Source organism: Urocampus carinirostris, chromosome 14 (genome assembly GCF_059441175.1).
Source record: "Urocampus carinirostris isolate Australia breed hairy pipefish chromosome 14, RoL_Ucar_1.0, whole genome shotgun sequence".
Lineage (NCBI taxonomy): Eukaryota > Metazoa > Chordata > Actinopteri > Syngnathiformes > Syngnathidae > Urocampus > Urocampus carinirostris.
In genome coordinates, this window is record NC_142362.1 from 24,286,886 (window position 1) to 24,303,439 (window position 16,554).

General features: G+C 36.8%; 1 protein-coding gene across 4 annotated transcripts in view; it reads right to left on the bottom strand.

Moving 5' to 3' along the window:
• Positions 1-131: 131 nt before the first annotated feature.
• Positions 132-16,554, bottom strand: part of abi3bpa (ABI family member 3 binding protein a) — a 35,729-nt gene continuing 19,306 nt past the window's right edge. For all 4 annotated transcript variants that reach the window (XM_088353157.1, XM_088353156.1, XM_088353155.1 and 1 more), the window contains 9 exons: positions 14,885-15,010; positions 12,876-12,965; positions 10,492-10,704; positions 9,040-9,148; positions 6,449-6,528; positions 4,779-4,808; positions 3,808-3,966; positions 3,504-3,626; positions 132-1,164 (listed from right to left, as the gene is read on the bottom strand). In XM_088353157.1, coding sequence (XP_088209283.1) covers positions 1,049-1,164; positions 3,504-3,626; positions 3,808-3,966; positions 4,779-4,808; positions 6,449-6,528; positions 9,040-9,148; positions 10,492-10,704; positions 12,876-12,965; positions 14,885-15,010 — 1,046 coding nt within the window. In that variant the 3' untranslated portion in view covers positions 132-1,048. The remainder of the gene's footprint in view (positions 1,165-3,503; positions 3,627-3,807; positions 3,967-4,778; positions 4,809-6,448; positions 6,529-9,039; positions 9,149-10,491; positions 10,705-12,875; positions 12,966-14,884; positions 15,011-16,554) is intronic.

Consider the following 16,554-nt stretch of genomic DNA (forward strand, 5'->3'; position numbering starts at 1 on the left):
GTTGTAAAACACTTGGGCATTTTCTTTATCAAGTTAGCGTAATAGGCTACCTTATTTTTAGATCATTGACACATGTGAATACTTCTCATCACTAAGTCCTGTTGGCTAAATCACACAGAAATGAGTGTCCGTTCATATCAAAACAAGATTTATTGCTCATAACAGTTTACATGCCGCAACACCAAAGTATTTGTAAAAAAACAAAAAAAGTAGTGAAAATTATGTACAATGTTTGCAAACTATTTCAACAAAGGCATTTCTATATAATAGCCTCATTTAACAGATGTTAGCATTCAGGCATTCAAAACAATGTGATCATAAAATTTGAACATTTTTATCGTTCCAACAACCTCCATATACATATATCAACAAACATTTACTACTGTGCAATCTGCTACTGCTAGCGATTCCCCATGAACGGCACACTGTCGTTCTCGCTTGTGTCGTATGTGCTTGTGCAATATTTTACATTGTCCAAATATACAATCATGAGAGGAGCGCCACCTTGTTTCTGTATACAAATGACCAATGTGTGTTTAGCCATGCAAGTCTATGTTCTCTGGAATGTGCAAGCGCTTGCTATAGTCTTGTTGACCATTCCTTGATAAATAGTATCATACATTTTGGGAGCCAGCTTCCCAACAATTTTCGGAACAATGACTGCATAATTAGCATGTTGGCCATTTGTGCTACCATTTTGACACTTTAGCATCAGGGATTTGTTTCCTTGTAATCGTTTAAACTGCCCTCCATTTACAAAATGAGGTGGGACATTTTAACTTGTGAGCCATATAAATAGCCTGTCAGAGGATCGGCGTGCCATTCTTACAACAAATTCTCTGCGGAACATCTAACCATCAAATGCTGATAACATATAATAATGAACGCTTGTTCATGTTAGTTTTCATAAATTTGGCCCTCGGAGGACTACTTAAATGGTGAGATTAGGTTCCCCACCCCTTATTAATGCTAACAAGGGAACTAGCCTATCCAGTTAGGCACTTTTGGTACTCTTCTTCCAGACCATCTTCTGGACGGCATGGATGCGTTACCACTTGCCGGGTATGGGCGTGCCGCATTCGTACCATCCCACGTAGGTCACGTGCGACTTCCCGCCGATCTCGCCGAAACTTACTGGCTCTTGTCTTAGAGCTCTAATGTAACCTAAGAGACAAAAAAAAAATAATAATTGGAATAACTGAGTTTAAGTTTTTAATTTGCATGATTCATTGTAATATAATTTATTCTTGGTAGATACCACCTGGTTGGTCTTATTCTCGGATGGTAATTGCTTCTTAGGCCTAGTGGTATGTTAGTATATGTGGCCACCATCTGGGTTCTATTGGCATCTTGGATTGTTTGTGGATGTAATCGTGTAGTGAAGTGTTCCCCAACCGGGGGTTCCGGACTAGTTCAGGAGAATTTTGATTGAATTCTAGGCATCAGCTTTGTAACCCATGTGACAAATGAAACAGTGTGCAACACCATTAGAGGGCACATTGTACCCGATGAAGAACTGTTGTCAACTGTGCGCCAACAAAAACTGCATTGGTATGGTCACGTCACAAGATCATCAGGAAGATTTTCCTTCAGGGCACATTCCAAGGGGGCAGGAGGAGAGGAAGACCAAAAAAAAAGAACTGGGCCGACTGCATCAAGGAATGGACTGGTGCCAACTTTGCCACGACCCAAACGCTGACTAGGAACTATCAACAGTGGAGAAAGTTGTCCAGAGTCCTCAGTAGTGGCCCAACGACCCTGGTAGTTTAGGTATATTGGTCCCTTGAAATGTGTATATGTCTGGATGGTTCTCTGTACCGTGTCCCCTGCGGTTGGCTGCCAACCAATCCAGGGTGTCCCCTGCCCACTGCCCAACATCGGCTGGGATTGGTTAAGCACCCCCGAAACCCTTGCAAGGATAGCAGTTGTAAAATGAATAAACGAGTGTTTAATGCAGACTTTGAATTGGTTTGTTACAGATATTGTCAGACATTAGCACACTGTCTTGACTTGAAAAGCGCTATAGAAATGCAGATCATTTCATTTCATTTCATTAAACCGTTTGTGGTACAGAAGAGATTGGGGACCACTGGTCTAAAGTAAGGCTCAATCCCATTACTTCGGCTCTCAAACACCCGTCCTTATTCTTCCCCGTCAACCTTTTTTTTGTGAGGGTAAGGGAAAGAACTCTCTCAGAATTAGAAACTTAAATCCTGCATCTGTGGTGACATAGTATACGCAACAATTGTTGATTCAATTGTCTTTTATGGTTTGTCATTTTCATTTGATTTGATTTATTTCATAACAGTAACAATGGAACTGGTTACACATTAAACTGTTGTTATTTAACCTCCAAAATAAATAAGTATGTCGCTAATGTAGTACTGTGCTTCACTTTTGATCTTTTTCCTCGTCTTTCAAGCATCTTCTACGCTTCTGTGCTTTTTCTCGTTTCACAGGCCCTTCTATATTAATTCGTATTTCCTAACACAACATAAACACATAACACTTGTTTTACATGGGGGTTACATTCCAAAATGTACCATTGATAAGCGAAATTCATGAAGTAGAAACCTTTTTTAAGTAACATCAAACATGCTTACAGCTTCCCCCCTCCCTCCACCTAGCTGGATCCGACCATCTCTGTCTGTCCCTCACCCCCTCATACACTTCCCTCTGGAGAAAACAAAGCCTGCAACAAGGACAGTACAAACATATTCTTTGTTCATTTATCTTTTTTGTTCTTTTCTATCCTCACTGTAAAAGGTGAACCTGGAGTGCCACGTCCAATTTTTTTGTCACAATATGTTCAACCCATTTTTGTAACAATGACAATAAAGGTATATTCTATTCTATTCTATTTTGGGGAAATGATTATACAAAGAAATACTGATAACACTGAAACCAAAAAACCTTCCAGGTTGTGACCCAGCCTTTAAAATCCTTTTTACAGGCTCAAGCATTTGTTTAACAAATAGAAGTAATGTTTAAATGTTTATTTATTTTTATCCATCCAACCATTATCTGCACCACTTATTCTCTCTAGGGTTGCGGGGGTGCTGGAGCCCATCTCTAGCCATCTTTGGGCAGTGGGCAGGGGACACCCTGAACAGCCAGTTTCAGTATTTATTGTATTTTTTTTTTACAACCAATTTCTTTTTAAACTGTTTAGACAATTAAAAATTCCAAACACCGTGCACAATTAAAATTTCATGAAGTGGCAAAACCGTCAAAAGTAAACTGAGTAATAGTGAGGGATTACTTTAATCGGTTCATTGAGTCCCATAATAACCTCCAGCTTGTCAGTAATGCCGAGGGGGCATGTCTTGCTGAAAAAGAACTTCTGTCCCTTACTCTTGCACCTTACTAAATGGTTTGGGACACAGGGTTGGGACGTTCCTACCCTCATTGCTGATGTGCTCTGCTAGAGTCAGTGGTAACATTGAGGAGAAGAAAGTAATGGGATTGAGCCTAAATCTACATACTGCTCACAACTACTGTACCTCGCCTGGATGGTAACTGGTGAGCCATCAGCTGTGTCCCGGTTCGCCCATCCAGGAAGGAGTCCACAAACTGGCAGTGGTCCTCGCCGTAACCCGATTGATCTCCAATGTTGTAGAACTTCCCTAAAGACACAGGCAGCGAAATGTAATCATTTAGGTTTGGATTTCTCAAAATGTACCACCCGGCACTCTAATGGCTTATTTTAACTAACCCAGACAGGGAGAAGTAACACTCAAACAAACATTAAGGCCAGAAGTTAGGCAGCTCGGGTTTACAGTTTGCAGTCAATTGAAATGTGGGTACCGTTGAGCGAGTCGCTAAGGTAGATCTTATATCGCAGGGAGTTGCACAGCTGGATGCCCACAAACTTGCGGTACCATGTCCTCTTCACATATTGTTTCCCGTTGCATTCGGAGTAGGCATCCGTCTTAAATGGAAATTGAGTCCAGATTGCATCTTTCCCTGTTTTAAACAGTGGAGAAAAAAATATATAAATACATATGAAATACAGAAAAAGTAAATACTAATTGATAAGTTCATTTTGTTTTTAATATTAGACACCTGCAAAGGAGAATGCATAGGATGCCGGTGAGTTAATGTATTATACCTCACTGATGTTAATTGTTTTAATTATTGTGCATTGTTTATATCATTGCAGCAGTTGGCCTATCATGTTGCTGTCTTAGATTTCAACAACCTTTAGGGCGGATCTGCTTTTGAAACCCAAGAGATTTAATATAAAGAAAGGGTTTAGGGTTAGGGCTTTTAGAACAGGTTGGATTTTCTTATCTGAGCCTTGCGTCCCCTCCTGTTCTTCTTGTAAGTTCAACATTTTTTGATGTATTATCTCCTTGTTTGTGTCTGCTAAACTATAGAAATAATACTGCTACGATTAATAAAAGAAACAAATATCAAGCAAAAATATGTTGGTTAAAAAAATTATACTAAAATTTAATATACCTATATAATACTTTCAAATATTTATACTTAAATTAATTAATCAATTAATTAATTGATTAAAAACCTAAAAAGCAATAGTAAAAACATTTATTATTATGTATTTCAAAAGGTAAAATCAATTTTACAAATGAATAATACAATATAAAATACAGATTATAATAAAAAGTACAGAATTTAAAAAAAATGTAAATTTTAGAACTCAGGTCAAAACATGGGTGGAAAAAAGAGTGTGAAATATGTTGTGCATCAGAGTAAAAAACAAAAAACCGAAGAAAAACATTTTTAAAAAATCATTATGAGAGGACAGGATTTACCTGATGTGTTTTCACTCACACGTGGGTCCGCTGCATGGAAAGAAAAAATAATAGTTATCATTGGCAGGCTTAAAACATTTTTCAGTTTCTCACTTTGTGAAAGATATTTTCTTTTAATTCAACATGTACTAAGTAACCCTGTCTAGACTGATACATGTCCGTTGCTTTATTTTCTTGAAATACTGAAATGTGTCACTTCATAAATAGTCACGATTGTATAATTATTCAGTCATACCATATTCATTTTTTAATTGTTAAATCAATATTTTAATCAAGATAATCATCTAGTGTTAATTAGTGCACCATATGATTCTGCAGCATTCAGACTGTACAAAGGACAAAGAGTGGTATGAAGCTGGGTTTTGGGGAATTTTCTACTGACTGATGTTTTGTGTTTGTCATAACCCGCTCAGTTAGGCCCCTATGGTATATGGATGATTGTGAGCCATTTTGGAAGCGCACTTGTGAAACCAAACAGCCTTTTTCTGTGCTCACAAACAGAAAAAAGCTGTTTTTATTGTAATAAAAACCTTAATTGAACTGCTAACCCCAGAGTCTCATGACCTGGATGTTGATCGAACAGACATAAAAAGAAAAAGTCTGTCCTCCTTCAATTATTATTCTGTTCTTGACTTTTGTTAAATGGTGACTCTTTCACATCTACGCTCACTTTGCTAGACAGACCAGGCAAATAATTATTAGAAGGGGGTTGTACTTTTTATTGACACTGTGAAATCATATTATTACTTCAATATGATTCTGTAGATGTCTTTACTCATGATAATACGACATAACTACGTAAGTATAGTTTTTGCAGGTTTTCCACTTTGTAATTTGTTTAATTTATATTATTTTATTTTGCACAAATAGCTGGATGACTTTGAATGAGTAAATTATCATTTTCAATTAAAAAAAAATTAAATCTTACTTTTTTGTTGAAATTATACATTTGATATCCAGTGATTATTATTTTATTTGAGTCTAATGTGCATCGCAAAAACTAAACTATAAGAAATGGCAAACTTGCGAGCTTTTCAATTAAAAAACTTGCTCTCAGTGGATCATTTTTCTCATTTTATTTTTTCTTATCATCAAAAAATCGTTATAATTAATTAAAAAAAACTATAAAATAAGAAAAGAAATACAAAATGTGAAAAATAACATATTTTTGAAAAAATACATCAGAACAAACAGAAACGACACAGAATTTGATAGGGTGGATGTAATTATGCTGGGGACTATTGTGTTTAAAAAGTAGCAAAACGATCATGCATTTCTTCAAGAAAGATATTTTGCAAGCAATAGGTTTTTGAATATGTTACCCGGGGAAAATATTCTGCATGCGATGGTGTACTTGTTTCTGCCATCATCGTTGTTAAAAACAGTAATGCCTACTCTTAGCCTGGCATTTTAAAAGGGACAGAGTGTACTATTTAGCGCCTCCTAGTGGTAAAAAAACATTTAACAGGAGGAAAAAAAATGTGATGGCTTTGTGTCTCCGTAGTTTGTATTGTGGTTTTTAGCACTCCTTTTTGATTTCATAACAAAATAAAGTGGCATCTAGTGTTACAAAAACACACACTTTCCCTTTAAATACATTTTTTTTTAATATATTGCACCAAGTTTTTTCAGACGTACACATATTTATTCACAAATCAAGTAAAACTTGCCTGACTCAGTGTTGAATGACACAGGCTCACTAGTCGGTCCGGTTCCCAACTCGTTCTTAGGCGTCACCTTGAACTCATAGCTGAAACAAGACAGAAATTATCAATCCAGGGGATAAACCCAACTACAGGCACGCTTTTTCCATCGAAATTCCCCCTTCAAGTCCTAAATGTTGGCAGATGAAGAGCCAACGTGATTTTAATGACTCACTCACTGTAGTCGAACAGCTGATGGATATTCCACGTGCAGAAGCTTAAAACAAAAACTGACCTCAGTGGATGCTTCTAGCTAAACCTTCCTATTCGAAATGAGAAACCCTCCACCCCTTGCACCCTTTGTGGTTCTTGCTTCTCTTTGTTTACTTTTGTGCGCGGTTAAACCAAAAACACAGTTAAAATAGATCATTTTCATTTCATGTATTGTTTTCTCGTTCCCTCTAAACCAAGTTGATTGTTGGAATGTGATCATCTTGTTTGATTTCAGAAGGTTGTGCTTGTTTATTTGCTCTCGCAGCTTTAAAACATACTTCACTTGAGATAAAACTGTGGGAAAACTTGAGCTAGAATCCATCGCAGTGATGGATGAATGGGGGATTTAAGCAAAACAACAGCTTTGATAACTAACAAAACAAAGTGATTACAACTCTTTTAAAATGTTGTGTGCTGGTCCCTGTACCAGTGATTTTCTACCACTGTGCCGCGACACACTAGTGTGCCGTGAGAGATCGTCAGGTGTGCCGTGAGAAATGATCCAATGTCACTTTTTAAAGTTTAAAATTTTAGAAAACATTTATGAATCATTTTCTGCAAATATGTCATTGTCAAGTGTCTGTGCTGTAAAAAAATGGGGTATTATAATATATATTGTAATTGATCATACTGCTCTGTGTCATTTTATAACCTTTTTTGTTAGTGGTGTGCCGCAAAATTTTTCCAATGTAAAAAAAATGCCCTGGCTCAAAACAGGTTGAAAAACACTGCCCTATAGGACACTTCACAGTCAATTCCCTATTTTCCTTTTTGGTTAGCAGTCAGGCCACTACAAACTAAATTGCAGTGAATAAAAGCGTTTCTTGACACCTAGGCCGATGAGTTGTGAGGTCTGAAGCAGTATTCTGTCCTTCTACTCGTGATCTCTTTTTCCTCTGTTCGACTAGTTCCTGTTTCATCCTGGATGCTGCAGACTTTTGCCTGTTTTATTTGTGTGAGGTCTTTCACAATATGGAAGACTTTTTTTTAATCATTCTTGTTGATGAACTATTCTAAATCTGTGCATTGATCTTTGTATCATTCCTCCTTTGCCTTTATTCTTGTTGGCTGCTCTATATTTGGCTTCTTCAGGTCTGCTTCTTTAATATTGGTGTTCTCTTCTTGTGTCGCACTGTTGGAGATTTTTGTTTTTGATCAATGGCTGTATCTGACCTCGATCACAACCTGGAACCGCATACAGGACCTTAGAAAGGCACAGTAAAGACTTCACTGGATGAGGGTGCTTGGGAAGAGTCCAGTCAGGAACTATTACATTGAAAAACAGCTTCTATCTAAAGGTTAACGGTAAATGGTAAATGGTCGGCATTTATATAGCGCTTTTCAAGTCAAAGGTAATAATCACCCTCAACGCTGCAAAATAAAACACTGCTAAACCATGCTTAGGCAGGGATGGTACTATAATGACAAGGAATGATTCATTTCTTAATTTTTTTGTTCAACATCAATTTTTGTTATAACGGCAGCACGAGGGATCAGTGGTTAGCGCACAGTCCGCGGCACGGTTCTTAGGTCATGGGATCGAATCCAGCTACCAGCCTTCCTGTGCAGAGTCTGCATGTTCTCCCCGTGCTTGCACGGGTTTCTCCAGTTTCCTCCCACTTTCCAAAAAGATCCATGTCAGGTTAATTGGCCTGTCCAAATTGTCCCTAGGTGTCAATGAGCGTGTCTCTGCGGTAACGAGTTGAGGGTGTCCCCTGCCCGCAGCCCCAAAACAGCTGGGAGGGGCTACAGCATCCCTGCGACCTTACTGAGGATAAACGGTGCAGATAATGGATTTATGAATTACCCTTAGCTTATTAAATTATATTCTTATTCTCTAACATTCTGAATGGATGGACTTTGTTTATTGGTGCCCACACAACTTCCATTGCAGCCTGGTCCTCCTGAAAGGAGGATCGCCTTTTGTCTGGCCCCCTTTCAAATTTTCCTAATGCTGGGGATATTGAGTATTTCCTTGCTTTACATGCAGGTTTGAGATAAGGGTATGTTGTAATTATGGCCTGTGTAGAGCACAGAGACATTTTGTGATTAAGGGCTATACAGGTAAATGTGACTTGACTTGATTGTGACTTGACCCCCTTCTATAATTGTTGTGGGATCATGATGTAGCCAACCTAACTGTTCTATCTCAGTAGTGCCATGTCCACTTTCTGGAGTTCTTGGAGACTTCTTGTGTGCATGTTACGAACAATTCATTAGCTTGATTTTTGAGGACTCCTTTTATGACACTTGGAACAGGGACAAGGATTACTTAATGCTCATTGTCAGCTTACCGTATTTCATACAAGTTTCAAAGTAAAATGAAAAGATAGGGGATTCCACACCTGCTTTCTGGTTTTAAATTCTCCACTGCCGTGTGTGTCTGGTTTGTTGTTGTCAAGATGGACACTTCCTCTCCATTGGGGCCTTTTGCGGTTGACACTACTTCATACTCTGATAAAGAAAAGTGAAATTCATGATTTGTTTTTGTAAAGTACTTCCATCATTCTTGTAACTTTTTGAAATCAAGAATGTCAAACATACAGCCCGGGGGCCGAATCAGGCCTACCAAGAGATTTAATCCGGACGGCAAGACAAAGTTTAGATAAGTCATAGAAAAAATAAGTTGCATAATGTAAAAAAAAATCAATTAAACTGCATTTTTAAGTCTACTGGTCCTCGCAAGAGTCTTCACTCCTTCAATTCCCGGGCTTTCCAGTACCTTTCACTAATTTATCCTTTTTACACATTTTTTCATATGATTAATCTGTGCAGCCATTTGAGACTCTTAAGGAAAATAGTAATAAATGCGATTTGACTTTAGTACTTTCTCATACTTTTCAGTAAGTCAATACTCATAAAACCTTTTCATATTTTTTGTACATTTTCACTTTTTTTACATTTCAGTGTTTTAGTACTTTTCAGTATTTTTTATGTTTCTTTTCTTTTTCGTACCTTTCCGGACTTTTCAATCCGTTTTCATAATCGATATATTTTCACCTTTTTGTTTCAGTTTTTTCGTACTTTTCAGTAATTTTTGATACTTTACAGCACATTTTATATTACTCAGTACTTTTCAATACGTTTCAATACCTAAAGAACTTTTCAAACTTTTCCATACATTGTCACTTTTCACATTGTCACATTTAGGTTTTTGTAATTTTCAATACTTCATCATACTTATATGCTGTTTATCATACTTTTCAGTACTTTTCAATGTGTTTGAATACTTTTAGAACTTTCTCATACGTTTGAGTACATTGTTTTATTTACATCTTAGTTTTTCAAGTGTTTTTCAGTATCTTTTCATACTTCTACACCACTTTGTATACTTTCTCATACTTCTCAGTACTTTTCCATACATTTTACTAGTCTTTGTAATGTTTCCATACTTTCCAGTACTATTTCAAACTTTTCACTAGTTTTCGTAATCAAATGTTTCTACTTTTCAATACTTTTTCACATATATATATTTTTTTTTACTGAGACTAGTTTTTCCTCCATGTGGGCCAAAGTAAGTTTTAGACCCCTGTTTTGGGTTAGAACAAAACAAGTTTATTTTTTGTTCATGGGTTGTTTGAAAAATTGACCAAAGTGGATAGTAAGTCCAATTTTGACCCCATGCTTTTTGTGCAACCTTTCTGAAAAAATAAATATAAATAAATAAATAAATTTGTAGGCTTCTTTTTAAATATACTGTATTTCAAAATCTCACATATAGCCTCAGAGTATCTGCACGTAAACTCGTTTGAGAACCCCCGTCCTAAAGTACCGTGTGAAATATAGTTTTACATTACCTCTAGTTTCGTTATCGGATTTCTGCCAGTCAAGGATGACAAAAGACGGGCAGCCTTCGACTGTAACCACGGTGAGGTTGGAGGGAGAATTTCGAGGGGCTGCTGTCACGTTCTGATCGCTGCCGTCCTCCTCATCCGGGAAGTACGTCAGAGAGGATGTGATGGAACACGGCTCGTCTGGTTTCTTATCAGTCTTGTAGATGACATGAGGAGCTGCAAAGTTGTAACATTAGTGCTTCAATGACTCAACTGTTAAGCTGCTTTCCCTGGTACAAATTTATGCTTCTGGTAAATTCATTTTTCAGCTACTTTTGTTTCTTTTCACTCTATGAATAATTATTTTTATCAAAGGAGGTACGTTTCTTTCTTTTGTGATCCAGAAAGGTTACATAATCCTTTCCTGGATTTCTTAATTGTGTGTTGTATCGGTTTTAGGTATAAAGATGAGTCTTAATCTAATAAGGTTATGTTCACAATTAGTTGCTTGTGGTTAGTCATTTGTTTGTATCATTGTAATATTTTTGAAACATTCGAGCATGTTGCTTCTCTCCTAGCTGCTCCCCTCAACTGGTAGGTGTTTTTTTCAATGTGCTAATTAATCGGTGAAGAAGTCGTTTATTTATCATTTTATAGTTTGTTTCTATTGGTCAACTAGTTGGTCATTTGCAAGTACTCTGTTGTTTCAGTATGTTGACCTCTTGGTCTTTACTGTTATGCGATCTACTCTTAGGTGTTAGTTGATACCTTGGTTTCTAACATTAAACAGTTAATTTGTTATGAGCTGACTAGTTGGTTGGTATTGTTTGATGGATGAATCCTGTTGACTGTCAATGCAGGTTGTTGAACTATTTGCATTAGTTGGCTGATTTGTTCGGAGATTTTGTCATATTTGTTTGATTAGTTGTTATTGTTTAATGATTTGAGGGTTAAAGTTCAGTTTTCCACAGGGGTGTTGCAAAGAAATCCGGGCCAATCGAATAGGCGTAGCTTGATTTCTGGCAATGCACCTTGGCTTAACCGATTTCATGTTTTGGTGACCCAAGATCAAGCCAGTTGGGAGAAGATACATTCACAGCATCCCCAAATAGACCCAATGATGTATCTCATAATCATTTAACAGAAAATGGAAAAGTGTTGCACATTGTTTTTTACGGCCTCTGAACAACAGCTCCTTATGGAGTTTTATGAAGCTATGAAAGAAAATTACAAAAAAAGTACACCAGCAGTTATTAAGGAAAGGAAGAAATGCTGGCAGACAATTATTGACTGGCTCAATGTGTAACTTGTGCAAACATTTGAATTTGATACAGAGCTTCATTATTACTTCCAAAGCCAACTTATTAAAATGTGTACATTTTGATGGCACGTGATATGTTCGTGATAAAATATTGCATACAGTAGTGATGAATCATCGAATTCTCGTCTGCCACATGGTAAGCCTTGGCTCAACTCCTGGCCAACTCAATTATCACTTTGACCGCCAGGGAAAATTCTAAGCACTTCCTTGTAAATATTTTCCTATTCAACCTCAGATTTTTTTTTTAATCTTATTCTTATCTTTCATGCTTGATGTATCTCTGGCGATAATCTTAGCCTTGTTGTTAGCCTGGTCTGGCCCACACTAGCTGTAGAGAATAAATCACAATAATAATGAGCCGAGTTAAATTTAACCCACTTTCATACAACTGACTTTAGGCTAAATTCAGCCAAAATAACAAACATATCCCGGCTTAATCGCTTGTCTTAGTTTCGTCCAATACCCCCCCAGGATAGCTGGTTGATCCCTTTGTATTGGTCAATAGTTGGTGTCCACCATCAAATATTTGGTTTGTTGCTTGTTGAGGCGTTGGTTTGTATTGGTTGTTGGATGATATTTTAATCGAATCGTGCAAGATGTTGAATTGTTTAAAATGGTCGGTGGTTTGCATTGTAGTTTAAATCGGTCAGTTAATATAGGTTAATACACAAGAGAAACCTCTAAAAAGCAGTATTCGGTTTGACATGGCTGTGTTTGTGGTTTGCTAGTTGGAATTACGTTTGTGAAGTTGGCTGATTTGTTTGATTAGATAAATGTTTGTTTTTTACCAATAAACAGTTCGTGTTTCACTGGGTGACTCGTTGGTTTGTACTAGTTTATGGGGGATTTCTATTCGTCTCCAGAGAAACTGTGCAAGTTGTTGACTTGTCAGCTAGTTGGTTGGATGGTTTGGGTAATGCATCTGTGAGCTGGAATAGGTAAGCGGCCTGTTTTTTTGGGGGGTTTGTTTTTTGTATTTTGCACGTGTTTGGATTGGTCAGTAGTTGGTTAATGTTGTCTAATGAGTTCAATCAAAACAAGTCAATGTGGTTGATGTGAAAGATTCATAGAAAGGTTGCAGTCTTACCCACATAGCGCTTCTTGCCCATAATGTCCACATCGGATGCAGGCTGATTTCTGAATATGGAGGAATTTTCATTGATGTCCAAATGGCTGCCTGTAAAAGGGAAGCACAAAAGTAATTTGGAGTGCAGACATTCCCTGGCAGGACGCTCTGTCAGCATTTTTCAATGTTCTGGCTCAGGTCAACATCCAGTCTGCCCAACACCTGCTTGAGCTTTTAAAAATCACACGTGTTCTCTAATTTCCTACTCAAATAACAACATCCTGATCCATGAATGCTTTGTTTCACATGGAAGGCTGGATTGTAAATGTACAAACTCGGACCAGTTAATGAAAGCCAGAAGTATTTGAACCGTTTACAATCAAATTCAAGAATGTTCCTGATTGATTTTCAAACTTTTTCAGCAAGTTACATCTGTGATAAGATGACGATATAAACAAATATCCAAATTCTCAGAGGAACTGAGATAATAGATCTTTTATGGACCCCCACAGGGGAATTTTAGTAAAATGTGCTGCAAAAAGAGCGAGAAAAACATACTCAGTGTTCAGACAAAAGTGGAGCTTACTGTATTCGAAATGCAAGTCTTAAATACGGTAAGGTTAGCAAGATATATATGTCATATACATGACAATTTTCGGCCAGTTTTTATTTTCATGGTTCGATTTTGGTGGGTTATTTTTAAGGACCTATTGTAAACAATAATTTTACGTGTGAAGTTTTAAGCTATTTATGTTTTGAAGGGACTTTAGGGTTGTGTAAAATTATAGAAGTGAAACATATTTAATGTTACAGCTGTCATGATTACACATTCTGAAGAATGTTAACTGAGCTGAAATTGATAATTAGATCAATATACAGTAATTGATCATTGATTTATATCATATATAGTTTGGATCTATGACATAATAAAAAGAATTATCTTAAATTCATTACTGCAATGAGATTGTAAATATGATAAAGACACATAACCTTCAGATCCAACTATGTAACTATTTCATAATTGCAAGTTTAGAGATCTGTCACTATTGCAAATTTCGCTCGACTCTAATTTTGCTACAAAGTATTGATGATATTGGCACAATTTTTTAAATGATCATCCACATAAAATAATAATGCAAGTACATAGACATTAAGAATTCTTAAGGTGTTGTGTATAACAAACCTAATAAACACAAAAGACAATAACGAATCACTTTTAAAAACGAATTAACGTTTTGTTTTATTGTGTTTCGCAAGGCAAATTTGGTTGTTTGTCCAACTCTAGTTACATATTTAATTGTTGGCTTTACAATTAAATTTAAAAATTGCATTTCTTTTGCAATGTAACAAACTACGCTCTCTGTCATTGAGAGTATTTGTTTTTGGTTTAAAACAGCATTTTCAATCTTTTACCACAATCTGTTATTCCTTAAAACCACATACACTTTTGGTACATCGACCAGAAATATGTTAATTAAAGGCACAGTGTGTATTTTTTGGCCACTAGATGTTGCTATATTGTGTCAAACAACTGAAAACTGCTAAAAAAAAGACAAAGAAGAATACAGACTTATGTTCTGTAAAATAAACATATATTTCCCGACTTACAAGTATTACATGAAAGTTAATGTATTTTTGCTTATGTTTAAAAAAAATATTGTTTTTTTTTTGTTTTTGTTTTTTAAATAGTATGTGCTAAATAATAATTAATGTCACATGCCCCCTAAGAATATTTGAGACAGGTTCTGAAAACAGCTCACCGGTGATGGGTCATTGTGATTTTCGAGGAAATTTGACTTAACGGGCATGATTTTTTTTTTGTGTTCGACTGAGCGTATTTTAACTCAACTTCTAAAAATGACAACCAAGTAATAACATTGTAACAATGTAGTAATAATATGATGATTTGTCATTTTAGAAATGCATATCAAACTGGTTGCCATTCATGCCAATCGGAACACTTCTCCCCTATCTCCTAAAGAGTTGTATTTAATTTACAACATGAAAAAGACAAAGGTATTATTTCCTACCATTTAAGAAAGGCATGGATGTGGTGACGATCTGCTGTCGACGCTCATGTTTGGGTTTGGACGTGACCAGAGGGAATGGCCTCAAGATGGACTCCTTGTCGCCTTGTTTGAGGTCCATGGGTTTATCTGAGGACAGCGAGGTATTGGGTACTCAGTTTATGACGTGTTTTCCATCTGTTTTGCTTATCTTTGTGTGGCAGATCTTTGTTTTGTTTTAAAATGTCAGAAAACACATTGAGACCAGGGGGTTCTTACATTGTGACCCAAACTTGTACTTCTTACATCCTGTATCTTTGTCCTATATCAATGAAATATCGTTAAAATAGATTCTGCATAAAGTGTACGCAGTTAGTATTATTTTTGCACTGAATGTATGTATTGTACTTTTCTCTCATTTTCTATGTTATTGTCATTTTGAACTTGTCCTAGCTTAACAGCTGAAATAAGGAGGAGGCAGAAATACAACAGTCAAGCATTGCAGTGGGACTATTGAATGAAGAAAAATGTATCCAATTTTGTAGTCTCAACAACAGGGAATAGTGCATGCGAGCACATTGCAATGGCATGTCGCAAGTCAGTCCCCTTTTCAATTGGCGTTAAACAAAACACAAGCAGGATTTTTAACCACTGATGTTAGGGGAATCATATTTTTTTACATGTTTGGGTATGTTTTAAGCAATGTAATAATTCATTTATTGTCGGTACTGTATGTCCTGATCCCAATCATGTTTGCCAGGATTTATGCGAATTTTAGTATATGTCGTGGAAAAAAAAAAACATGGTACCTCGACATACCCAAAAAGAGCAAATACAGTAAATCAACCTGCTGGAGTGGGTGGCTCACCACACATGAGACACCTGAACGTATTATTCTAAGACAATTAAATATAAGAACTGTAGTGTGGATTTAATCCACATAGTGTGAGATTGACGGGTTTCCACTTACATGAGTTTCAGTCTTGTGCATTAAGGAAGATTAGAAAAATACTACCCCCAAACACAAATTATTGGCCATCAATAAAGGAAATAGGAATGTGCAAGAGTACCATTACCAATACCAGGTATCAGCATCGATGAAGATACTGGCTTTTTCTTAAGTATCTTACTCTGGCTGTGGCTAGTACTAATATCAGACGTGTTCTAGATTCCATTCAGCAATAATTAACTACAAATTTGAGGGTTAATAGATTGATATTCGTTAAATATAATATGGCTGCACGTTTAGCTCGTCCGTAGCAGAGTTCTGAGGTCATGGGTTCAGATCCAGATACCAGCCTTCTTGTGCAGTGATTGCATGTTCTCCCCGTGCTTGCTTGGGTTTTCTCCAGGATCTCCAGTTTCCTCCCATATTCCAAAAAACGTGCATGTCAGGTTAATTGGCCGGTCCAAATTGTCCCTAGGTGTCAATGCTGGAGTGAGTTGTCTGTCTCTGTGTGCCTGGCGAATGGCTAACAACCAGTTCAGGGTGTCCCCTGCCCACTGCCTGAAGATGGCTGGGATGGGCTTCAGCACCCCTGTAACTATACTGAGAATAACCGGTGCGGTTGATGGATGAATGATAAATATAACATTGAAAAATCACAGCCACTTTTTTACAGATGGAATGTAATTTTGTATATTATTGGTATTGATACCCGGTATTGGGAATAACCAATACTGAAGAGTAAAAA